This window comes from Astyanax mexicanus, chromosome 11, assembly GCF_023375975.1.
Source record: "Astyanax mexicanus isolate ESR-SI-001 chromosome 11, AstMex3_surface, whole genome shotgun sequence".
Classification (NCBI taxonomy): Eukaryota; Metazoa; Chordata; class Actinopteri; order Characiformes; family Acestrorhamphidae; genus Astyanax; species Astyanax mexicanus.
The window spans coordinates 8267887-8294332 of record NC_064418.1 but is presented as its reverse complement, the minus strand read 5'-3'; the positions used below and the strand labels follow the sequence as shown (position 1 = coordinate 8294332).

Genomic DNA, 26446 nt, shown 5'->3' with positions numbered 1-26446 from the left:
AGGAGCACGGAGGTCTTTTTATAAGATCAGTTGGATCTCTTAAATAGGTTAATGATGAGGAGCACATAAAAATATATCAGAGTAAAAGTATGGAAGAAAAAGTGGAAATAGGAAAAAAAATAATTCTGCAGTACAGATACAGCATTTTAGTACTTAATTACAGCAGTGCACCTAAAGAATGACTGTAAAAAAATAATTGTCCTCAATATAAGAGATCATTCCCTCAATTTAATCAAATATTCTCTTAGTTTAATAGCTAATTCCCTCACTTTAATAATGGAATGAATCTCTCAATATGTCAAATTGTTATCTCAATTTAATAAATTGTTCCTTTAATTGAAAAAAAAAATCCTCACGTTAATACATCATTTCCTCAGAATGAATTGTTCCCTCAGGTTTAGACGGAATACTTTAGTTGAAGATTTATTAAACGGGGAACGTGTAAAACGCTGAAACTTTAAACAATACTTTTATTTTTAATGAACTGAAAGGGGAAGAAGCACAGTAATAATGTAAAGTAATAATGATCTGTGTGAATGAAGAAGTGAACACTGAACTCCAGCAGGGGGCGGTGTTTCGCCGCGTGTAATAAACACCAGTTCTAAGAAGCCTCGGAACTGCCGTTTTTAAATAAAAAAAATATCGGAAAATAACCTTATTTTTAGATTTTGTTTAGGTTCAGTTGGATTAAAAAAAATATATAAATTAGGATATGAAGATGAAGATGAAGATGAAACGAAGAGTGTGTTTTCTGTCAGGCAGCGCGGGGCAGCAGGTGAAGTTGACGGAAGAGCAGCAGTTGAGTGTGCGGACTTTAATGGATCAGGGAGAAATATTTATTTACCAGCGGATCTATCAGCGCTAACATTCAGGATTAACGGGTTATCGGGCGAGTCACGGAGTCACCATGCCGTTATTTACTCAAAATCCCTTTGACCAGGACGTCGGTGAGTGACTGTGTTAGTTAGATAGCTGTGGGATATTATGTGCTGCGTTTACGGTACTGGGGTATAAGACTTAGCTAACAGGCTAACTTAGCTAACAGGCTAGCAAGCTAACCCATAGATGTAAACACATAGACGCCGCATAGCTTGCCTCCTGTCTTAGCAGCCGGCTGCCATATGGGAGGAGTTAACCATGTATATTTATAAGTGCCGAGGAAGGTATTTATTACATCTATAATAATCACAACTCTACCAATATGTACCTGATTTTTACACGGTTTGGTTTGTTACAAAGGGCAGAAATGTAGTGATGATTCAGGACGCTGTCACACATTACAAATGCTCTCATGTTGAAATACTTTGTGTTATGCACTTTAACAAAGACAGAAGTATGGTATGTCATTTTAATAAGTGTATAAATTAATTAATTTTATATCTATATATACATTAATACACATATAATTGTGATTATTGTAGGTATTAAACACCTTTCTCAGTTCTAATAAATGCACTAAAGGCGCATGGTTGACTCCTCCAATGTGGCGGCCGGCTGCAACGCCAGCTCCAATAGACGGCGTCAGTCGACGGGGCATCTATGTATATATGTATAAGCTAACCTAGCTAACAGGCTAGCAAGCTAACCTAGCCCAACAGGCTAGCTAAGCTAGCTATGTGGTCATTAAGGAGCCGTATAGATTATTTTCTAACGTTGTTCAACTCAGTTTAACCCTCTGAATCGAGTCTTTATATTGTATTATCTAAATAAAAGGTTATGAAAAGGTTGAAGTTAAATTCGGTGTATTTTTATTGGAGTCACTGCTTCCCTTTTCCTGAAGAGAGTTTGGGAGAGAGGCTGGAGTTTGTTATTTCCGTGTTGGTTGTGTTAGCTTTATAGTTAATAGCTTTATAACACTGGAATAAGATGACATATCTAGAAGGCATAACTTACTTTAAATACCACAATAATGCACCCTATGGATTTGTTTAAACTGCGTTAGCTTGGCTAAACGTTTATTTGCCACTTCTGGGTGATAACTAGCTAACCTAGCTATTTGTTTATTTGGGAGTTCGGAGCCGGTTGATTATGGGTGTCGCAGCCTCGTAGCTAGTTAACCTACTATTATACCCGTTTTTTAAACGTCTCATTAATTAAAATAACAACAGTAGTCATAATACTAACAAATTAAAGCCCAAAAATGCTGTACAAAACCCCCATAAAACCTCCCAAATTCGCAGGACAAGGAAAGACTCCCTCAGAGCTGTTGCTTATCTGTGTCAGGTAGCTGAATGTGTTTATTAGAACTGACAGGGATTAAGCCTAGTCATAAACTTCATTTTCCTTTTGCAGGAAAATCTCTATTCAAAATGCTGTGTAGTCCAAGATTAGAAATACTGATGGTTTATTTGGGAGTTGGAAGCTGGTTGTATTATGGGTGTCATTGCTAGTTTACCCTACTAATATACCCTCTTGAAAGTCAGTGAATAGTCTAGTACTGATAAACATCTCAGTAGCTAAAAACGACAACAACAAGTAGTCATAATACTAACAAACTAAAGCCAAAAATGCTGTGCAAAACACAAAAAATAACCCCCCAAATTAGCAGGACAAGGAAAGTTGTGTGAATGTGTTTCAGCAGTGGGTGCAACTTGGGTGCAGGTAGCTGAATGTGTTTATTAGAAGGTGTGTCAGTTTCCTCAGACAGAGATTAAGCCTAGTCATAAACTATGTCTTACTTTTATTTTTATCTTCCTTTTATCTTTATTAAAAATTCTGTATAGTCCAAGACTTGACTTAATCCCTGTCTGAGAAACTGCATTGTAATATAGTTTTCTGTGTAGGTGAGAAAAATAATTCAGCATTAAAAAAATAAATGTAGAAAGGAGAGTGTCATGAAGTGGCTAACTAGCTACATGGTTTGTACGGTTATGAAAAACCTGGAAAAGTCATGGAATTTGAAAATGGCAATTTCCAGGCCAGATTGGAGGGGAAAAAAACAAAAACAGAGGTTTGGAAAATTTGTGGAATTATGCTTTACAAATCTTTGTGTTTCTGTTTATTTATGATAAATTGTAGTTATAAAAAGAGGCAGAATAAGCTGAATGTCATGGAGACTAACTGCTAGGTAGAATATATGTGAACTTCAGTATAATTGGTAGTGGCCAAGACAGCTTCTTTCACATAATTCAAGCCCCACTGGTAATAATTAAATAGTTGTAGTGTATTGTGTGTAAATATTAATGATATTTGTAAAGAAAATAATATACAAGTTTGCTTATTTTTGACAATATAAAGATACACAAATCAGTAGTTGTGCCTTGCAGTTAAAAGTTAAAATAATATGCAGGTTTCTCATTGTCCAGTCTTTTTAAGTGACCAGTCCGTTTGAAGGCTCTTGAAACTGGTCTGGAGCTCTTCCTGATATTCTGATGATGGTGTTATTGAGAAATGTAGAAAGGAAGGGCTTTGTTCATGCTGAAATGATAGCAGAGCAAATGCAAATAGACTTGCAAATTAGGATGTTTTTTTATTTGTGGTAAGCGAAGGTACAGAAATCTTATTTACATGCCAAAACTGGCTTGTGAAAAAAATGATATTAGAAATTTCATCATATGTAATTATAATGAGGAGCACACTAGCTTTTAGTTTAGGACTAAATAATTATTATTGTCTGTAATTTCAGAAAAAGTAACCAATGAACACAACACGACGGAAGACTGGGGCCTCATTATGGATATTTGTGACCGGGTTGGGACAACACAGAATGGGTAAGCTAAAATGAGACACTCATGAAATGTGGAGCAGTACTAGCTCTGTTGTGTCAGATAATGCTGCTTGTATTGTTATGTTCCTGTTTTAGATAAATTAGATTTATGAAGAATTTCTGGAGGACAGTGGCCTAATGTTTTGTGTGAGAGCACTTACAACTGTAGAAGAAGTGAAGGGTCATTTTACAACAGTCTCTTCTCTAACTGACTTCATTTCTTTCCCGCAGGGCAAAGGATTGTCTAAGGTCAATTGTAAAGCGAGCCAACCATAAGGTCCCTCATGTTGCCATGCAGGCTTTAACAGTGAGTGTGAACCAGTATACCTTTCAATGCATTGAATGTGTATTTGCTCTGAGGGTGTATATATATATATATATATATATATATATATATATATATATATATAATATCCTTTAGAGCACAGTAACATGGCAGTGATCAGGGTTTGGCTGTGTAGTCATACTGTCACATGCTGCTGCATGATGTCATTTTCTCCATTCTATTTTTAGCCTTTCTGAAGTTGTTTTCAGATAAAAATGGTTACAATGTTTTTTTTATTAGAGTTTTTCTAAATTTGTTTTTATTGTACAGTTTGAAAGAATATTTTATACAGAATGTTGAAACTATTAATAAAATAAGACCACCCAGTAAATATTTCAGAACTGTCTGTGATCTGAAACTGAAACTCTTCTTCCTTTTCTTCTTCAGTTACTAGGTGCTTGTGTCGCAAACAGTGGAAAAATCTTCCATCTAGAAATCTGTTCCAGAGAGTTTGCCAGCGAAGTACGAAGCTTGCTAAACAAAGTGAGATGCTGCTGCCATCTGTACAAATATTAGTTCAACTCTCTATTCAATTCTTGCAGAATTCGACTCAAATGGTTGCACTTTAGACATTTGAGACTTTTCTTTTAGTAATATTTGCCTCCTTCTTTTTGTTGCTTAGGCCCACCCAAAAGTGATCGAGAAACTCAAAGGCCTCTTGGTGGAGTGGGCTGACGAGTTCCAGAAAGATCCACAGCTGAGCCTTATTGGTGCCACCATCAAATCTCTGAAGGAGGAGGGGGTGACCTTCCCGTCTTCAGGCACTCAGGTAGACATTAAAAGTTTTAATGTGATGTTCTGACAACCACAGCTAGGCCTGTCATTACGGGTGGGCTATATGGCCCTAAAATAATATCACAATATTTCATGGTATTTTTCGCAATAATGATACTCTTGGCGATATTACGAAACACTGAATTAAAAAAAATATTTAAGGAATACACTACTGCAATAAAATGAAAGTTATTTTTTTATTATTGCATATGATGTTATATATGGCACACTCCTAACTGAGAAATGTTAAAAAATACAAAAATCTTATCCGATTTGTAACAGAAGTCAATGATCCAGAACGTCATTATGCTAAAATCACTCCAGATGTCTCCATATATTCAGGATTAAAGTGAAATAAATGATACTGGACAGGTATAATTTATCTCTAGTAGATATATAATGGGAAATGAGAACAGTGTGAATATTTCTTTTGCTAAATAAAGCAGAAAAGTTGTCCCTGATGTGATAATTATGGGTGGGTCAAAGTTGTGATATTTGAGGGTATAATATCGTTTACGATATTCAAAAATGTTGGCGATATTTTTGCGTATGATATGATTTGGCACACCCCTACCTGTCATAATAACTAATGTTTTTGATGAAAATCTTGTCACAGAAAAATTGTGCAGTTTTCCACTATTTTATTTTATCTTTTAAACTTAAATACAAATATAAGAGCAGCATATAATTAAGGTCATCCGTTTATTGTATGATAAGATGATAATTTAACTTCTCAGCTCTCTTTACATTAGCTGAGAATTCCTATAGCAGAGTTTTCTTTTCTGATTGACAAGTTTGTAGTTTTTAGGTTCTAGAAAATGCAAAGGACTCAAACTTTCCATGAACTACTGTCATTTGCAAATTCATGAAGATACTGTCACATGCTTGTTCTGTAAAACTAGAGATGTGTCTCAATATACAGTATATACGGAGATTTCAGTATTAGTGTTGGGGGAGCACTGTGGAGGGGCCTGTGTTCTCTGTATGTGGCTGGAGCTCAGAGACAGTTAGAGATGCTGGGCAGCGTGTGCAATTTAATGAGGGCTGAAGTTGTTGTTCCAATTTTGTCACCCACTGATCCAATTTATATGCATTTTAAAATCTTATGGTTTGTTCAAGTTGTAATTGAGATTTTTTTGTATGCGCAGGGCATACAAAATTACATTTCTTATATTTTTAAACTGACTTTGCCTGGCATTGCGCTTAATTATCTGGTCATCTTCTAAACGTCCTGCGTGAGTTGGCCTACATAAATGTTAGTTACTTGGCGTGCTGCATGCTGCAACAGTTTGATTTAGTTCAGGTCAGTTCTGTATGATTTATCAATTATTCATCTCGCCACATTAGACATGCTGGAAGGGCACTCAGAAAGTTAGTGTGAGGTTTGGCAGCAGCTGTCATTTTTTCTGTAACATCTGGAATGTTGAAATCTGGGTCAGTTTGAGTGTTGCTGTTTTCCTAGCTGTTCTGTTACTGACACTAATGATACACTATGTGGACACACTAGGGTTGTCACCTTTCAGAAATGAAAATAAGGAAGTAATGATAACCACAACTCCTCTCAACCATGACCACGATGGGCCGACTCCTGTGGAGTCAAAATATAAATATATAATTTTACATTTCTTATATACAGTTTTAATATGTATGTAAAAATACTATTTTGATACAAAATACACAGACAAATGTTTCTTTTTTCATCTAGGAAATGTGAATACATGTTAAATAAACTCTTCTTTTATCAAATACATCTAAGTATATATTTATTTATTTAACTGTTAATCCAAAATAATATACTACATTAAGCTATGCGCCATTCACTGGTATCCTCTGGCAAGATAAGAAATCTGTTCATGATTAATCATTATTGTTAGATTTAGTGTTGATGTGTGTGACAAACATGTGTTGGACATTTATGAAAATATTGATCAAATTGCAACATTAAATTGCCAAATAAAGGGCAATTTTGTATTTTCTAGGAAGAGTGGCAAGCCTAACAAACAGCTCAATACATAGGGGCATTATATATTTCTCCAACCCATACAAGGCATTTGGCATGGGGCTAATAAGTTCATGCTTACCTGCTTCAGAGCATACTAATCTATTGGAAGTTCTTCTTTTTGGAAGAATTGTACAAGCTGTGCGTGTGCGTTTGCACGTCTGTGTCAGTGCCACTTGTAATTGTTTATTAGAAGGGCAGTTTTAGTTTCTCACACAGGGTTAAGCTAAACATTAACTATGTTTTCGTTTTACTGGAAATTTCTATTTAAAATTTTGTAGTCCAAGACTAGGCTTAATCCTCATCTGAGAAACTGAAACTGCCCTGTAAAGTATTTTTCTGTGTAAATAAGAAAAGTAGTTGAGCATTGAGAAACAAATGTACAAAGGAGAGGCTGGTTTGAAGTAGGGGGCTGAGAATTTTACAATGGAATTTCCTTTCACATATTTGAAATAGGGCCCATACTCTCCAGAGACTCGTCTTTTTTTCTCCTTTGTTTTGACAAGAGCGTAATATATGGTGGGGGTGTGGGTTCGGTATGGTGGAGCCTCTGGGGTTTGACCTTTGCTGAAAGCTGAAGAGTAGGATATGTTGTTGTAGTGATTTTTTGTTTTTTATGTCTGGGTTATTTAAGCAGTGCTTCCGTGATTCATTCTCAGGACTGTGAACCTGAAGGTAATAAAAGGTTGTGAAACTGTAGCACTTGACCTATATTTTGAAAGCAGTTGCTGGGTCATAGGTTCTTCTCTTTGGCACATTCGATTATTTTCCTTCCTTGATTTGACTGGGATGCATCTGTAGATGGCAGTGCAGCTACATGTAGCCATATTAACTCGAAAGAGAACCTTAAAATGATATGCAAAGCCCTTAAGTGGCACATACCGAACATCCTGAGTGCATCACAGCACAGTGTGTGAATGTGTGATCATGTGACCTTATTTACAGGATGTAGGTGAGCTGGGTTAGTGTTAATAAGTAGTAATAACTAGTTCTGACACGATTGTTAGGATATTTACATTTATGTGCCCTCTTTCTAAAAAAAATGTTTAAAGTAAATTTAACAAAAATATTTATCTTCAAATCTGAGCCTGGGCTCTAATGGGTTAAGCCAATCAGCTGTGAAGTGGGAGGGTTGGTAATAGAAGAACCTATACTTGTCAATACCATGTCAATAAATAAATAAATAAATAAGTAATATGACGTATTGATGAGGTATTGATGGTTTATACAGTTATATACTTGATACTAGGAATCAGGTCACTCAGTGATCATCCTGTCCAGGCTGAGTACCATTATTGAGTACCAAGCTTGGCTATGGGTCATTAACCGTATATTTTGACCCTTAAAACTTCAAAAAAAATGACTGATGATTTTGACTTATTTCTGCATTATTTATCATATATGTTGTCCTATGGTATGGTGGTATTATTTCATCCATATTCGCTACAGTATTGTGCACTGCAGTGACAGGAATACTAAATGATGTTTGCTTGTGATGGATGAAGCTGTGCTCAGTTTGAGGTTTGACCATAACTGACCTCTGGCTGCATTGATCTGTGTTGATTGCAGAGCTCCAGCAGCAAATCCAGCAGTGCCCCTGCTACCACTCGAGCATCTGATGAAGACGACCTTGCCAAAGGTGAGCCTGTTCAGCTGCATGATAATATACCACTTAAACTGATTGTGTTTACTTCAATGCTAACAATTAAAATATGAATCATATTAAAGTTTGTGTTAGGTATTTACTGTTTTTGTTTAAGACATTTAAGCAGAGAAAATAAATAAATGAATGAATGAACATTCTTGTCTGTGCCTTTGTGCAGCCATTGAGCTGTCCTTACAGGAGCAGAAACAGCAAGCTGAGACTCGGCCGATCTTTGTGACAAATGATCCACCCTACAACACAAATAGCGTTAAAGAGTCACGCAAAGTGCGCGCCCTCTATGACTTTGAGGCAGCTGAGGACAATGAACTGACCTTTAAGGCTGGAGAGGTTGTGCTAGTACTGGATGACAGGTAATTCATTTGCATTAAACTACTGGTATGCAGCAGTCCAAAGGTATCTAGACAGTTTTTCTAATAAGTTACTGCATTTAGTGAACATACTTAAAACAGCTATGGATTAATATCATAATATAATTAACAGGGGTGTAACAATAGACTTGTTGTTCGCAGTTTGATTCAATGTACAATGCTGAGCTCATGGTTAGATCTTTTCATAATATTTTGTGAATTTAAGTGAAAATTATCATTTTTAAAGTGTTTACAAAAGGGGTGTAAATTCCATAAATGCTGCATGTATATATATATTTGTAAGTGCTATTTTTTATTACATATTAGAAGTACTGATTTAATTGTTTAACCATGGAGCATCCGCCGCCCATGCGTACCCTACACAGGCATCCATTCACTTAATGCTTTTTGAAGGCAGCGAGTACCAAGGGGGGCAAGGCGAGCTAGAACGCTGTAAGAACCACAGCTCCCAAGGCTCAACCCCAGCTGGAACAAGCTAAGAGAAACTACAGATCCATAACAACAGGAGGCTGCAACAAAGAATTATGGACAGCTAACTCTGGCTGTTGATTGGCTTCAAAAAAGTAACTGACATAAAAAAAATAAATTTAACATAACAAAGCCCTTTGCTCACGCACACTGGTTCTCCAGCTTATACTGGCAGAATTCTGGCCTTTTTGGTTTTCAAACAACGCAACTGTATGAGATTTTGTAGTAACAGAACATGGAAATGTCTGTTACCGCAATGCACTTCTCTAACACAAAAAGAAATCCATTGGAGAGATAGTAAAAATGTTATTTCTATGGATCTAACTGTATGTAGTCAGTGATGATTGCAATGTTTGAAACTGAAGTATTGTAATATACAAGGAGAGCATAGAGGATAAAGCCTTAACAAGACATTGTTAACTAAGGAAGTTCTTATCCCAAGTATCCCAAAATAAATCTGCTTCCTGTTTTGTGTTTCAGAAAACAGATTTATTTTTAAACTGAGCTGCTTTAATCTCTTTATTTGTGCTTTTAAAAACCAAACGGCTATAAAAAAAAAACATGACTTTAACACAACACTGTGCTGTGACTCTTGTTTAATAGTGATCCAAATTGGTGGAAAGGAGAAAACCACAGAGGGGTTGGGCTTTTTCCATCAAACTTTGTCACAACCAACCTAAATGCAGAACCAGAACCAGGTAAAACAATATACACATTTTTATGTCATGTCATCAAATATCTTCTATTGCTTTAGGCTGGATCTGGATTTTCATTGTAATTTCCTTATGTTTAGATTCATATGCTGAGAAGACAGCGGTTCCTGAGGCTGAGCCTGTAGTGGAAGTCAAAGCAGAGCCTGAACCAGTGCATATAGATGAGGTATGATGGTTAATGGAGTTTGTTAAATATCTGTAGATGAAGAAGTAAAATGGGACATAAAACATTTTTTTGTTCTGTATTCATATTTTATCTACAGGAGAAGATGGACAAAACATTGTATATACTCCAGAACACAGACCCTGCTGATTCTGCTCCTGACAGTGCTGAGCTGGTCACACTGGAGGGTATGCACAGATTTTAAATGATACCTTTTAATCTTATGTAACGTCCTGGGTTCTGGTTTTAATCATTTGATTGAGTATTCTAAACGATTTTTCCTAGGTGCATGTGCGCAGATGAATCCTCTAATTGATGAAAAGCTAGAGGAGATTGACAGGTTGGTTAAAATGAGGAAACATATCACATTTCACATCTTAAAACAATCAAAGGAGTACAATCCCTATTAAATACTTGATCTCTGTTTTTAACAGGAAACACTCAGAGCTTTCTGAGCTAAACGTGAAGGTGCTGGAGGCTCTGGAGCTCTATAACCAGCTGATGAATGAGGCTCCGCTGTACTATACAAAGATGCAGACCCTCCAGGGCACTTATCCAGCAGCCCCCCCTGCTGTGGCTATGCAGGTTAAACATGCACACATGCAGACTTAAAAAATCATCTTAGATTCACTCTTACAGAGGTATAAAAAAAGTTGATAATTTTTGTTAGGATTTTCCTATATAAATCATTGGTTGTTGGGATCAGCAATTTCAGTAAAATATATTATATAGCAGGCAAACAAAGTGATATATGAGAAATAAAATGATGTTTATAGGGTTTACAGAAAGTGTGCAATAATTATTTAAACAAATTAGGCACGCTTTCTGTAAATCCTAAAAACTACATTTCACTTTTCAAACATCACTGTGTTTGTGAAACTAAAATTTCTAATACGAACAACCAGTTATTTATAAAGGAAAATCATGAAAATGATCAGGGGTGCCCAAACTTTATCATACCACTGTACATTCTGAAGACATCTAGTTCACCTCTGTCAGCATTGTAACTACAGAAACAGCAAAGCTACAGACTCACAGCTGTTAAATGATGTGTGTCTTGTTCTTCAGTTGTGTGATTGTTTTTTGCTGACAAAGACTGACGACAGCTATTGTAAATATGAGAACGTGGCATATCTCATTGTTCCATCTTTCACAGCATGGTGGAAACTGATTTGGAATTTAGATGAGTGCATTTTAACTGGAAAACTGGTTTTGTACTTTCCCTGCTTATGTTTGGTCAAGGATGTTATAGTAATTGACTTTTTTTTGGGGGGAGTTCTGAGAAAGTATTAAGATTTTTACTGTCATAAAAAAATCTGATGTGGTGTAGTGAAACTTTAATGGTCTGATAAGATATTATTTAGCATTTTAGTAGCTTGGGAATTGGAGTCCATCATTTTACTTAGGGCTGGATATCGTTTAATCGTTTAAAATTTTATACCTATACTGATTGAGCTCTGACCTAATTGACAATTATTTTTAGCACTAGTGCTTGAAGTGGGCCACTGTGGGGCACTATACTGGCACTTTTGCATTTTACTCTTCTGCATTTGGGACCTTTACCTTCGTACTACTCAAAACAAGCCACATTATGTAAGGTCTGGGGATTATACAGCCTTAATAGTCTTAGTCGTGTTCCTGTAATATCTGTGTCCTTTCTGTTCTTTCGGCCCTTTCAGTGGTTGGCCGTTGACATTCATGATGCATGTCCATGGATCGGACACGTATCTGATTTAGGACCACATATGAAAGTGATTTGGCAAGTTCACATTGCTATGAAAAAAACAAACAAATCTGAGCAACGTTAAGCTTTTTATTAACGTAGCCTTAGTTTGAGAATTGGTGGTACAAATTTGAGAACCACTGGTGTAAGGAATGGTTTGATGGAGTGATAAAGACTTTATACTTTTTTATAATTTATTGTTCTCTCTATAGTAGATTAGGAGCATTAGCAGTGATTTTATGTATTAACTTTTTTCTCCTTACATTTTCTTAGGGCTATCCAGGCCAGCCATCAGGGTCCTACATGCCTGCTGGTGTTCCTCAGGGCTACAGTCTGGGGTCAGACCAAGCTGCGCCTCTCAGCTCCATGCCACCCACAGTCAACTCTACAATCGCTAATCAGCCGGTACAGTCTCCCTACATAAGGTAATTTACTTGCCACATGAAATTATACTTCTGTAGGTCTCTCTCTCTTTTGGAAGCTAATGCTCATTTTATAGGTTGAAAGTTTTATAGAGTTCTCTGTGGTCCTTTTTTGCAGCAGTGCTATGAGTGCCCCATATATGAACCAAGTCCCTGGCTCTTATCCGCCACAGATGGGTGTGGCTATGGACATGTCTGCCTATCAAAACGCTAATCCTGGTATGCCACCGACCTCCTATTCAGTGGCTGCACCCCCATCAACCCAGCACCAGCAGGCTGCCTACTACCAGCAACCCCTCCTGTGAAGCTGCGCAAGCAACAATCTGCAACTGTGCATATCCCTGCCAACACAGAATCAAAACAGAGAGATTAGGCTGAATGTGTTTCTTTTTCCTGATTTATTGCAAGGTTATACTGAGGTAGCTGGTAGAATTTTGGCTCAGCAGTGACTCACTACAGGAATTATATGATGTTGTCCATTTAAGGATTGCAAGTAGTCTGGCTCAAGATAGATGCTGTTGTTGTTTTTGTTGTCCATAAAAATAAGATATTCCTTTTTCCTTTCTCTTCAGTTTTGTCTGCATATTTCCATATTTAATTGTAAATGTTTATCCTCATATTTTTGTACTTTTTCTTCCTTTCTTTTCCTTTCAAATTATCCCATATTCCAGCATATTCACCTATTCACCAGCACATTCTCTTTACAGCTGAAGACCATGAAGAATTTCTGGCCGCAAGTTAAGAATTTAAACCAGCCTAAAAATAAGGCATAATTTCTCTTTTTTTTTCTTGTTTCTTTTTTTGCTGTAATGTCAAATGACAAATCTCTTGGCAGGCTGGGAGCTTGATTGCTTTAGCCTTCACATCTTGCTGCCTTCCAGAAGGTAATTGATGTTGTACAAAGACACAAACACAAAAAATAATGAAGGTTTTTCACTTCACTTCATTTCACTCCAAAAATGCTGAAATAATCGTGACATGACATTTTGCATTTCGAGTAATATTCAGGTTTACTTGTAGGAGCCAGAATGACAGTTCAATTCCCATTGTGTTGGAATCAGGCTGCTGTCATGTGGTCCTCAGTTTGTGTATGTGTGTGTATGTGTGTGTATGTGTGTGTATGTGTGTGTATGTGTGTGTATGTGTGTGTGTATGTGTGTGTGTATGTGTGTGTGTATGTGTGTGTATGTGTGTGTGTATGTGTGTGTGTGTGTATTTGTGTGTGTGTGTGTGTGTGTGTATGTGAGTGTGTGAGGATGGATGAAGAAGTGACAGCGCTCTATAAGCAGCAGTTCAGGGCCACTGCAGTAGAATGTAGGAGCTACAGGCTCGTGTACTGTATGCCACTTTCACAAGACCAGCTTCAAACTGAACATGGACACAAATGCAATCCCTTTATGGTTGATCTTTATGGGTTAAGTGTAAAATTACCTTTCTTTTTTTTTTTTTTTTTAATATGCAAGTACTGCTTCTTGTGTTTGCTTTGTGGGTGTTCACTGTTGTTGGACTTTCTAATTTAACCTCTGTAAAAAATATATATATATGAATATGTAAAGTTGCAAACAAATCACTTTGATGATGATGCTTTAACACAAAATGACGAATGCTGCCTCTTATGGCTTTGTGTTTGTGTGTTAATCTCTTGTTCCTTTTTGTTTTTCATGTGTTGGATGTGTTTTATCTAAAATAGATTTGGGAGGACAGCCGTCACACCCTCTGACCAAACAGTCGTTGTTAATTGAGAGCTAGAGAATGCTTTGCTTTCTGTTGTTTAAAAAAAAGAAAACTATTCCATTTAATAGACCCTAGAAGAACCTCAGCTTCTGAGAACCATTTCTGAAATGAAGCTCTTAAAATAGGTAAGAGCTAGTGGAGCTAGAATGATGTATAGTGTGACTTAGACGGAAGAATCTTCACTTTATTTTCTTAACCTGCCTCAACACAAGGATATTGTATATTAGATGTAAAATATATCTAGCGTTTCTGTATTGCACCTTAACTTGATAAACATTTACCACCAGATGCCTTGTTCTGTCGGACGATGGAAGTAAAATAAGAACGAATTCTAGATTATATTTCAGACGCTGCTGTAGATCTGTAAACCTGTATGTTTAATGAGAGATAGAGGGAATGTTCCTTGGCATGTATAATTTTAGCAGATTCAAACGTTTTGTAACATCAAGGTTGCCCTGCTTCCTGTGTTCTTGTTTATAAGATTACTTTTGTAACACAGTGAATTCTAATATCTTTCAAAAATAAATTTGCCTTGTATTTCACATGCTACTTGTTTGGTTCTGTTTTAAAGGTGCAAGAGAATAAATGTATTTAGTATATTAATAGTAACCCAAAAGAGCCTATGACTATTAAAATACAGCACTCCCTTCAGCACTTTCTCATTCACATATACCGAACATCCTGAGAGCATCACTACAGGACAGTGTGTTAATGTGTGCTTGTTCATTTCACCTCATTTGCTGGAGATAGAATGATTTCCTGTTAACAGTGTATTTTTTGCTTCCACAGCTCTGTTTTAAACTTTTAACCATTTGAATTATTTTATGAAATGTTTTGCGTTTCATCAAACTAGTTCTGACCTAATTTCTAGAATTTTTTTTAACATATTTCTTATTCATTAAGTTTTGTTGTTGAAATTGTTGTTGTTTGTGTTGCATCAGGATTTTAACAATTTGTCATTTTCTCACAATAAGAAAAACATAAATAACAAAATTTTTAAATTGGTATCAGTATTTAGAAATGGGTCTAAAGTATTTAATATTGAAATAGTAAGTGTAATTATAGTATGAGCAGAAAACCTGCGCTTATAGATGGCAAATTACATCCCTGTTGTTTTGCCTAAAAAAAAATCCATATATAATTATATTGGCTGATAATACTGAATATTAAATAAATGATAATTCAATTGACTTTAAAAGCGCAACATCTCAACAACAATCAATCAAACCATAATAGTTACTAAAATAAGCTAAACATCATGTACTGACATCTTCTGGCAAAAGCACAACCAGATAGGAAATTGATCATTATTGATCATTCCTGTTATAGATTACAGATTTAGCCTTTGTGTGGGTCAGACAGACATGTGTATTGTACATTTATATAAATACAGATCAAATCAAACATTTAATTGCCACATAAAGGACGATTCTTTATTTTACCGACCAGGTGGCAACCCCAGCTGAATTTAGTCATATGTGGTGGGCTATGCAACAGTTAAAATACCTCATAAAAAACATTTTTAGCATTATTAGCATCACATTCACACTGATATCACCAGTGACTAACTCCTGGCAAAAAGCTGATGACTACATAAATCTAGCACATATATACCAGAACTGGCATCAGACACGATCTCAACACTTCCTTTAAAAAAGCATGAGAGCATCTTATTGATCAATCTCTTGGGTCTGTTCACACAGAAGGTCTAGTTTAAAAAAAGGCAGCCAGTGGTAAGTGCAGATGAGCCAAGCCCCTTGGAGATCAAGCTGTTTTCATCTGTAGATGTGATGCAGGGCAATTAAGATAGACTGACAGCTCTTTCAACTCCTCTGATTTTCCTCAGCCTTTCGGGTGGATATACCCAGGAGAAACTACACCAGGGTGCCTGACATTTCCCATTCTATACCACCCTTCCCGGGGCATTTATAATACATAATAGGCCTATGAATAGCACAGTGGGAGAAGGAACCTTGTTTAGGATTCGAGAACACATGCTGCATTTAACAGCACTAACTTCAGACATTCTATACCTGCAGGCTGGTCAGGAGAGCTTCAGCTTTTAGAGATATTTCTGTCAGGAAAGCGAAATTATGGCACCTTTGGGCTTACAGTGCAGCTATATTAGTTAAATTCAAGGTTCTACTCTGGCCGCTGATCACACTGGTTGTGTCCTTGAGAGTAATCCATCTATTAAAGCATCTATTCTTATTTTATATAAGAAAAAGTTTTGTTCTGTTTTGATTTTCGGTCATAAAACCAAAATCAAGATCCGCAGGTTTTTTCTGCTTTCCTGTTTTTAAAGTTTTAAAAAATATATCACACAATGTTATTAATGGAATAAGATGCATGATGCTATATGGACATTTCCGTCCCCAGGAAATTACATGTGTAATAACTTTAAAAAAATAACTTTAAAATACATTTTATTATTAAGCATAGTGTCTTGTACATTGACCTGATTGCAAAAGTAAGATATGTAATTTAAAAAATATATAAAAACTGCTTAGAACACTGATATTTATAGCATTTGTTACCTGCCCCCACTCTCTAACTATAAACTATGCCATTAAATATATTTATTTATATAATTATTTACAAATCTCATCTAGGGTTTAAAAATATTTTTAAAGTTAAAATGCACATTTTAGTTGTGTCCCTGGGATTAGTAAGTTCTGTTACCGTAAAACATTACCCCATCTGAAACATCTGGAACATTCTGCAAGTCACATCTACAACAGTAGGTGACATCAGTTGGTTCTTCTGAAGATCATGTGATAACCAAAATTATGTTCTCTCATTTGTTTTTCTGTATATTTATTATATATTTTATTGTAACTCTGACTGAGGAGGTCAATCTCAACACTTTGTTACCTAAATTAATTTTTAGATCTTATTTGTTTATTTTTAAAACATACATTTTGGGAACAATTACTAGAATGTGCTCAGTGTCCTCATGCTATTAGCATAGCGGCCATTTAGCTATTTGTCATGTTTTTTGCTAATTCTATACTAAAAACTCATTCCTGTTACTTTCATTCCTGTTACTTAAAACATAGAAAGTAACAGGAGTGAGTGCCAGTAACAGGAGTGGTTACTAGTAACAGGAATGAGTGCCAGTAACAGGAATGTTTTTTTTTTTCATAAATATCAATTATTTAAACATGCAGTCAACCACTTCTTTAAAATAAAGACTTTCTTCTTTTTTATAATTTTATTTCTAATTTTTGGTCAATTACCAAACCCACTCATTAGGTCACTAGTAACACCCCAACACACCAGGAGGGCAAAGATTAACACAAGCTTGCCAGCCAACACGTGAAGCCAGCCACTGCTTCTTTTTGAGCTGCTGCTGATGCTGCAGCATTGCCAAGCAGCCAGCGCGCTTGAAGGAAAGCGCAGCGGCTCGGTTCTGATACATCAGCTCACAGACTCCCTGTGCTGCGGACATCACCCTAGGAGTGATGTGCGGAGAGAGCGCCATCTACCCACCCGGAGGCAGCAGGGCCAATTGTGCTCCCTCTGAGAGCTGGCAGCTTGATGGCAAAGCTTCATGAGCGGGGGTTCGAACCTGCGACCTCCTGCTCATAGTGGCAGCGCTTTAGATCGCTGGACCACTCTGCGCAACTAAAATAAAGACTTTCTTGAGAGAAATTCAAAGGAATTAGTGGACTTGCTTTTAAACATGCTTTTTAAATGTCACGTAAAGGTCGTACGTATACAGTGTATTTCTGCTAATGTGCTTTAACTGCCTCAGTTTACCTGTATGACCTTTGGGGGAGGTGATGATAGCAGGAGGCTAATTGGTGCTCTAGCGGCGACCACGTGCCACCGCGCCATAAAGCCCCGCAGCATCATCATCATCATCATCAGCAGCAGCAGCATCAGAGCGACCCTCAGAGCTGGATGAGTATCAGAGCTGCCGCTGCTGCTGCTGCCTCTGACTGTATCAGATACCGGAGCTCAGAGCAGCTCAGAGCAGCTCTTTCCTCAGATATCCGGGCTTACAGACTTCACCAAGCTGGAGCAGACCGTCCAGTACCCGCCCCAGTACCAGTGGACTGGTACCGAGAGGCAGCCTCCGCCCTGGACCGACGAACTGGCCGAGATGTCCCGGCACATCTACACCCGGCACGGGATAGGAGACGGGGTCCAGAAGCCCATATTCCAGGTAGCTATCTCTGTGTCTATCTGTCTATCTGTGTGTATCTATGTGATGAAGGCGAGTGGAGGTGAACCTGGAGGTCGTTTTAGTTGCAGAAGACCTAAAATACACTCACATATATTTACAGCTCCGGACAAAAATTTATAAGTATATGTTTGAGTAAAATTTACATTGTTGTTTTATTCTATAAACTACAAACAACATTTCTCCCAAATTCCGAACATAAATTGTCATTTAGTGCATTTATTTGCAGAAAATGAGAAATGGCTGAAATAACAAAAAAGATGCAGAGCTTTCAGACCTCAAATGATGCAAAGGAAACAAGTTCATATTCGTAAAGTTAAAAAAATTAAAAAATCAAATTTTGGTTTAATAACCCTGTTTTTTAATCATAGTTTATATGCATCTTGACATGTTCTCCTCCACCAGTCTTACACACTGCTTTTGGATAACTTTATGTCTGCACTCCTGGTGCAAGAATTTAAGCAGTTCAGCTTGGTTTGATGGCTTGTGATCATCCATATTCCTCTTGATTATATTCCAGAGGTATTCAGTTTGGTAAAATCGAAGAAACTCATAATTTTTAGTGGACTTTTAATTTTTTTTCCAGAGCTGTACACATTTTTCCTGCAGCATAGATTTGACACATAGTTTCAGCTGCTTTAGACAGATACAATTTTTAGTGTTATTTTAATGTTTTAGTTTTTCTGACCTTAGATAAGTTTTCTTAACAGCTTTTGATCACTCTGCTTCAGCAAAAACAAAGTGTTTTTCTGTCTTTACTCTATTATGAAGACTGTTGGAGCCATCATTTTAATGTTTTTATCCCTCCTGTTACTTTCACATTTACTATAGTTATAACATCTTTAATGCTTGGTGTCAATTTCTAAGTACTTATTTTTTTTATTAAAAAAAAGAAAAAAAAAACTAAAACATTTGTAATTAAAATGATTGTATTAACATAAAAGATTGTATTGTATTAAATAAGTTAAAGGCTTATTTATAGACATTAAGCATTAAATGGAGTTAAATTGACCCCAAAGATAACAGGAGGGTTAATAGTGCAGCACATTTATCACGATGAAACTGACAGGGGTTAAATTTGGCATTTAATTCATCATGCTTAATAATTCATGACCTCATTGATTGATTTTTTTTTTCGGGAGGATTTTTCAGGAGGCAAGCTCGACTTGCTGAGCGGGATGACCTAGTTTTTTTTTTTTTATCCTCTTTAGTTGGATACTGGATTTAATGGTAGTAGAACAGTTATGCACTGATGCACTGGTCAGTCAGAAGAGAGTAAAGCCGTGGAGGTTGCAGCGGTGTCAGCGGTTGGTTGTTTGGTGTGTGAGCTAGTTAGATAGCCTGAAGGGAGCATAAGACAAACTGCATTTGACTGCATTGCAACCGTGCAGCTACACTGAAGGACAGAGTAGCCTCCTAAACACAAACACACACTCACACACACTCTCAGTTTCTCTCCAGCTCTCGAGATGTTTAGCTCCGCAGGGCTGGTGTCACACATATCCCCATATGTATATATATATATATATATATATATATATATATATATATATATATATTTATATATACATAGGCCTATCTTAGCATCCCTCTGGTGCGTATTTGTCATTCATAACACCCTTGATAGGTCAAAGTGACACTGGATACTAATGTTTTTATTTAGCTTATTTAATTAGTATTTTTTTTAGCTATACAATTTGCCTTTGCATTAAATGACAAGGCTATTTAAGAACATTCACAGGAACTTATTTATTACCAAATCTATTAAAATGTGTAGGAGATGAAAACAGGAATAATAAACACTGCTAACAGCACCATTTATATATATATATATATATATATATATATATATATATATATATATATATATTCCCTTCAATTACATTTAATTTAATTGTAATACTTTAATATATTAAACATGGTGTAAACATAACCTAATTGTATTTCAGTTAAACACACAAGAAAAGTGTAAAATATGTAAATCACTGTTATATAAAAGAGTTCTTTACTCTAAGTATCTGACAGAAGCAAATCTCAGTATATCTACTAAGATTCACTCTGCAGCGTCTATATGCAAAGATGTACAATCTCCATTATCCCATTTTAAAAATAAATAGCAATAAAAAACAAATAATCCATTAATCAGTTAATGTAATGAACCTCCTAGCCCTACATTTATTTGTATCATTCACTGTTTCCTCTGAAACTAAGGGCGATATGTACACCCTAATACAGCTATGATTTAAAAGTTTTTGGATTATTGGATATTCATTTTTTACTTTGTGCTGGCAGTTTATGATCAGATCACCCTGGATACATTTTTATGAAAGGTATGAACAGGGCTCAAGAGAGCATAATTGGCTCTGTTCTCTCTGGGTGGTTTGGATGGCCCTTCTTCTTCCACCATAAGTGTGTTCAGCTGTCCAATAACAATGCATTACCTGCAGTTCAATCAAGAGCGTTTTGAGGAATTTGGGTGGCCCTAGCAAAGTGGACCAAACCCTAAAACCTACATGAACCACTGCATAGACATACTGTTTAAATTCACTCACACTTTATATCAATATAATATTTTTTGACTGTGCAAATACTGCATACATATGTTGCCTATACTGCACATATAATAATGTTAACATTTTTGTTTCTTTATTTTTTTTTTGCTCTCCTATTTTCTGGCTTCACAATTGCTGAAGTTTCATATTTTGCCTGCTGTAGAATTGACAAACCTGGCTGGCTACAGGTCAGCAACTATTGGGAGGCCGTCCACTTTGAGGGGGATTCTGATAACAGTGTGGTTTCATTCGAAAAATAACAGACCACTTAAAAATAAAAAAAATAGTTTTTTTGGATTTTACCAAGTTGAAAACCTCTGGAATATAATCAAGAGGAAGATAGATGATCACAAGCCATCAAACCAAACTGAACTGCTTGACTTTTTGCACCAGGAGTGGCATAAAGTTGTCCAAAAGCAGTGTGTAAGACTGGTGGAGGAGAACATGCCAACATGCATGAAAACTGTGATTAAAAACCAGGGTTACTTCACCAAATATTGATTTCTGAACTTTTAAAACTTTATGAATATATTTCAATATAAACTTTGAATTATTTGATTTCTGAAAGCTCTGCATCTGTTTTGTTATTTTTTGCAAATAAAAGCTCTAAATGACAATATTTGTATTCGGAATTTGGGAAAAAAATGTTTGTAGTTTATAGAATAAAACAATAATGTTAATTTTACTCAGGTCTGTATATAGGTCAAATCTAAATATAAATGTGATAACAATTAAATCTTAAATATAAAGTTATAGTCTAAAGTTATTTGCTCATACTATTGTGATCTTTATATTGTCCCCAACTATGAAGCACCTATTTCTTTTGTTTCTTTTGTTCAGAACACTAAACATTACTCCTGTAGGTTTTAAGCTTGCACACTTGCACACCTTTTTATAGCCTACATCTGTGACAGTTCTGCTGAATGTATTGTTCCTGAGTGTGGTTGGGCTGACAGTGCTTGAAGGTGACCTTGTTGTGTCAGACGGAGAGATAGAGGTGATGAATGGTTTGTGCCCCTGCTGCAGGTGAACAGAGGCACTTATTCCCGACGCAGCCGACTCAAGAGATCTGATGGCAGCACTACGTCTACCAGCTTCATTCTTCGCCAGGTAGGACCAGGATGTGGCACGAGAAGACTAGAATTCTGTGCACACTTGTTTGTGAACATTACATTGGTGATTTTCTCAGTCACAAGTCAGCAGTTAATGCAGTCTGTATAGCAATAGTCGTTACATCAAAGTGAAGCTAAAGGCTGACGTACAGAGGAGTGCTGAGATTGCAGTTCCACACTGGCCCCACGAGTGAGAGCACAATTACAGAATAATTCACAAGGGGGAAAGCTGCTATACTGGGATATAGTGGCAGGGACGTGCTGCAGTTACAGGTAGAATGATAACTCAGTATTGTAGATAGTATTGTATTAGATTTGATGGACCTTTTAATCAAATCCAGTTTCCAAAAAGGTCTTGATTCTGTCTTTTATTTTCAAAAGGGCTATCAACATTAATAAAAAAATAAATAAATAAATTAACCACGTGACAAAATTGACAGAGACTGGAGTAATATTTAGCGATAAATCACAGCAAAGCTTTTTGTTGAAAAGGCCTTTTAAAAGGCACTAAACCATGAACCATATTATTTTAGTCTTGCTTAAAAAATGTATAAACCTTTCCTTACCTTTAAATACACTTTTATTGCAATCATTTCCGCCTCTGCAGCGCCCTCACAAGTTCAAATTTGCTATAGGCGAGGATTATATCGCCGTGTACTTTGGTATGCTGACACTCACAATATGCAAATTTATCAATCATTAAAGGGATAGTTCGGTATTTTTGACATGAGTCTGTATGGCATCATCATAACCAGTATCGTGCATCCACACTGACTTACCCCCCACAGCGTCCTGTGAGCCGAGTTCTTGTCCAGTTTAGGTCAAAGCGAAAGTAGTCCGGCATGTTTGCTGGGGTCAGGAAAATAACTCCTTTTTCTTCCCAAAGCAGTACGTGTTCAAAAGAGTGATTTATTTACATCACAAAAAACTAACCCTGCAAAAGTCACACCTCGTAAATCACTTGGGTCCTACTTTCTCTCATTTCGTATCAGTGCGCGTCATTCTGACAGCGAGCTGCGCACGCGTCAACTTGTTCTGTGTTTTGGCAGTGCTTAGCAGCTGTGTTCAGACTAGCAACGCAAACGAGCTAACTTTAGGGAGAAGTCTATTGGCTTTTATAAGCTTTGTAAACACATATATATATATAGCTAGGTGTGTGTGTGTGTGTGTTAAAATGGTGCGGACTTGTGACTATCCAGGCTGTAGCAACAAAGATGTGGCTGATTCTCCGCAGAGTTTTCATCGTTTTCCTGTGACTGATGTTGCTCTGAGGAAACTTTGGGTACTAGCGCTGGGCATCCATGTGGACACAAAAGTGGAAAAAATAAAAAAGCTTCGTGTTTGCAGTGCGCACTTCAGCGATGATGACTTTTTATCCACATGTCCTGGACAACGACAGATGAAGAAACGGATTCTGAAGAAATCTGCTGTCCCTGCACCCCAGGTAAATAAAACTGTAGCCTACCAATGTTCTCTACAGCATTCGCTCATAGCGTAAAGGTGCACCAGGGCTATTCCAAAGCAATATGGAAAATAATCATAAAAGTAATCATTTATCACTCGCTGTCAAAACGTCAAAACTTGACTGTTATTACAATCGTCAGCAACTCCGTGGACAGGTGGATGTGTACGAGTAGCCCAGTCCATGACTCCAGTCACAATGTAGGCTAGCATAACAAGACCAACAGGGCTACTTCTCAGCTGTTAGACCCGGGGATTTCTGGAGCAATCGGCATATGTATATATTTATTTTATATACCTGCGTCATCCTCGAATACAAAACTTCTAAAAGTATGCCGAATGCTCCGGTCATCCCTGGTGTATTCGATGAGAGGTAGCCCAGTTTGACTTTATGCTGCTTCCCTCGAACCACACCTAGCTATATATATATATATATATGTGTTTACAAAGCTTATAAAAGCCAATAGACTTCTCCCTAAAGTTAGCTCGTTTGCGTTGCTAGTCTGAACACAGCTGCTAAGCACTGCCAAAACACAGAACAAGTTGACGCGTGCGCAGCTCGCTGTCAGAATGACGCGCACTGATACGAAATGAGAGAAAGTAGGACCCAAGTGATTTACGAGGCGTGACTTTTGCAGGGTTAGTTTTTTGTGATGTAAATAAATCACTCTTTTGAACACGTACTGCTTTGGGAAGAAAAAGGAGTTATTTTCCTGACCCCAGCAAACATGCCGGACTACTTTCGCTGGACAAGAACTCGGCTCACAGGACGCTGTGGGGGGTAAGTCAGTGTGGATGCACGATACTGGTTATGATGATGCCATACAGACTCATGTCAAAAATACCGAACTATCCCTTTAATACTGCTCACCTGCTGATTTCCAACCATCTGCTATCAGAGGCACACCGCTCAGCCCGATCAGCTCTCCCTTTTGCCCCGCCCCTAAACCCATACATCACCCAGTCTGCCTCCCAACTACCCCTCCCATATTTGTAGCCTTTTTCAAATTTGAGCTAAGGGAGGAATCAGCTAAAATCAGGGGGTTTAGTCACCCTTTAAACACAAGAAAAAAAAATGACAAAGCGTTCTGCTGTTCACAACTTGCTCTTGCGCTCAGCTGCCGTCAGCTCTGTTTGCACTTCACTAATCCTTTTTCTAACAACCCCTGTTAGTGTTATCAGCTGTGCTCTCCAAGCTTAATGTTGTTTGTAACTCATGATTTTGTGACGGGCACTGTACAAAGAATGCATTAGTAATGGGTCAGTAATGGGCGAGTGGGCTGTTGCTGGTTGTACTGAATGCAACTTAATGCGTCAAAGCAATAAACGCTCCTGCTGAAATTAATGGGTTTGCATTGTTTGAGAGGTGAGGGCACTGAATAACACAGAACTGCACTCTGGTGAATTACTGCTCTGTCTGCTCTCTGATGCTGCTTTCTTATTTTACGGTACTGTGGAGAATTGTAAAGCATTTGAGGTCTGATTTCTGTTTATAGCTGGTAATCTGGAACCGGTTTCCCAAACCTATTATTGTTAATGTTTATTGTTTTATTGCTTATTTGGATCTTCATTATCTGCTATCACAATAGCAGCTATTCTTCCTGAGGTCCAACAGCATACATAACAAATATAAATTACATGTCATAATTAAACTTCAAAACTACAAAAAATCATATAAATAAATAAAAAAACAAAAAAAAGAAAGGAAAAACAACTACAATCTATAGTTGGATACAATATGTTGTTTTACCAATGATATTACAATGTGCACATGTGCAATGCCTTGTTCAATGCAGTGTCAAATACATTGAAAAAAACTTTTGCTGCTTGTCTCAAAAGAAAAATTCACATTTTTCACATATTCTCAGAGACAGATTATAACTGACCAATACACTAAGTGCATTATAAATATATGACATATTCAATTTCATGTTGGAAAACTGCCTATACATTTGTTTAAATAGTGTAGTATATATCATCAATTTCAAACCCATATAATAAACATAATACAGTCCTTATTACTTTAACCTTTCTAATTTGTGAATAGGGGGTTCTGTATTTATGTATATCTGTGTGTGTTGTAATGCAATCTGGTGTTTGTACAGGTAAACATGCACCTAATTCTGAGACAAACCGTTTGTAACACTTTTCCAATAATCTCTTAATATTACAGTACGTATGAAAAGAACAAAGAGCCACGTGCTTTAATGGTGCAGGTAGCCCACATAACATGTATAATTCTGTGTGTAACCTGAATACATTCACTTCAAAGCCTTGGAGCCTGGGCTGCTGTAGACTGCTGTCCTTGTGAATGGATGACTTTGGTTTCCAGGAAACCGATGAGTGCCACTTTTCTATCATCGGCTGAATGTAATTACATGTGGTTTCCCATCCAGGGCCAACCAACTGTGCGCTGTTTTGCTGGGTTCTTCACGTGTCTCCTCAGACTGTGAGATATGTGAAAATGAAAAAGGTCACACCTCACTGATTGATCAGTGTGAAACAGGGCACTGTTGAGGCTCAGCTGAAGAAATTGACTGAAAACGTACCTCTAGCTTACGCTGGAGGAAGCTGATGGGTTTCTGAGTGCTCCTGGGAATCAATGGCCTTAATGTCTCTCTGTGTGTCACTTTACTGAGCTGCAGCTCCACTCGCCTCCCAGCCTTCATGCATCTTTGATGAAAGGCAGCGAGCGGCGGCTCCTGAAACCACTGCTCCGCTGCTCTTTGACGAATGTAAATGCTCTCACAGTGTAAAATCGTTATGGCGTGGAGCGGGCAGACACCACCGTGCCCACCATATTGTCCAAACAAAACGGTTGCCATGGCTAAACGAAGAATAGCTTTTGAGGAAAAAAAAACATGGCTGTTATTCTGAGGCGAGCGCAACTGCAGTCAGCGGTGATGACGAGCCATCTCCTGCGAAAGCCCTGTGATCTGTGATGGTCTGTGATGAGACAGGCTGGGTCATGTAAGCACCTCTCTTAAGTTATAGTTTTTCTTTTTTTTCCATTTTCTTCCCACCCATTCAATTCATTCAACATTCAGCTGCTACTCAGCTGTTTATCCTCC

At 37.2% G+C, this 26446-nt stretch overlaps 2 protein-coding genes across 3 annotated transcripts in view; both read left to right on the top strand.

Annotated features, from left to right (window-relative positions):
• The first annotated feature begins 767 nt into the window (after nucleotides 1-767).
• Nucleotides 768-14603, top strand: stam2 (signal transducing adaptor molecule (SH3 domain and ITAM motif) 2). 2 transcript variants are annotated; one of them, XM_007227916.4, is made up of 14 exons: nucleotides 768-947; nucleotides 3626-3710; nucleotides 3938-4013; nucleotides 4419-4514; nucleotides 4654-4800; nucleotides 8374-8443; nucleotides 8628-8820; nucleotides 9910-10004; nucleotides 10100-10185; nucleotides 10283-10370; nucleotides 10468-10522; nucleotides 10617-10767; nucleotides 12179-12330; nucleotides 12449-14603. In XM_007227916.4, the coding sequence occupies exons 1-14, from the start codon at nucleotides 908-910 to the stop codon at nucleotides 12630-12632; spliced, it is 1518 nt and encodes a 505-aa protein (XP_007227978.3). In that variant the 5' UTR covers nucleotides 768-907; the 3' UTR covers nucleotides 12633-14603. The 2 variants fall into 2 exon arrangements, with proteins under 2 accessions (XP_007227978.3, XP_007227977.3); XM_007227915.4 differs by having other exon boundaries at nucleotides 12446-14603.
• Nucleotides 14604-17966: 3363 nt separating this feature from the next.
• The window catches only part of cacnb4a (calcium channel, voltage-dependent, beta 4a subunit), a 44184-nt gene continuing 35704 nt past the window's right edge, over nucleotides 17967-26446 (top strand). Inside the window, exons 1-2 of the mRNA XM_007227917.4 lie at nucleotides 17967-18232; nucleotides 21829-21912. Of these exons, the coding sequence (XP_007227979.2) occupies nucleotides 18170-18232; nucleotides 21829-21912 (147 nt within the window). The 5' untranslated portion in view covers nucleotides 17967-18169. The remainder of the gene's footprint in view (nucleotides 18233-21828; nucleotides 21913-26446) is intronic.

Coding starts and splice junctions, on each gene's coding strand:
- stam2 (XM_007227915.4), top strand. CDS start 908: ATGCCGTTATTTACTCAAAATCCCTTTGACCAGGACGTCG. Junction 4,801..8,373: donor TCCCGTCTTCAGGCACTCAG/GTAGACATTAAA, acceptor TGTTGATTGCAG/AGCTCCAGCAGCAAATCCAG. Junction 12,331..12,445: donor GTACAGTCTCCCTACATAAG/GTAATTTACTTG, acceptor CCTTTTTTGCAG/CAGTGCTATGAGTGCCCCAT.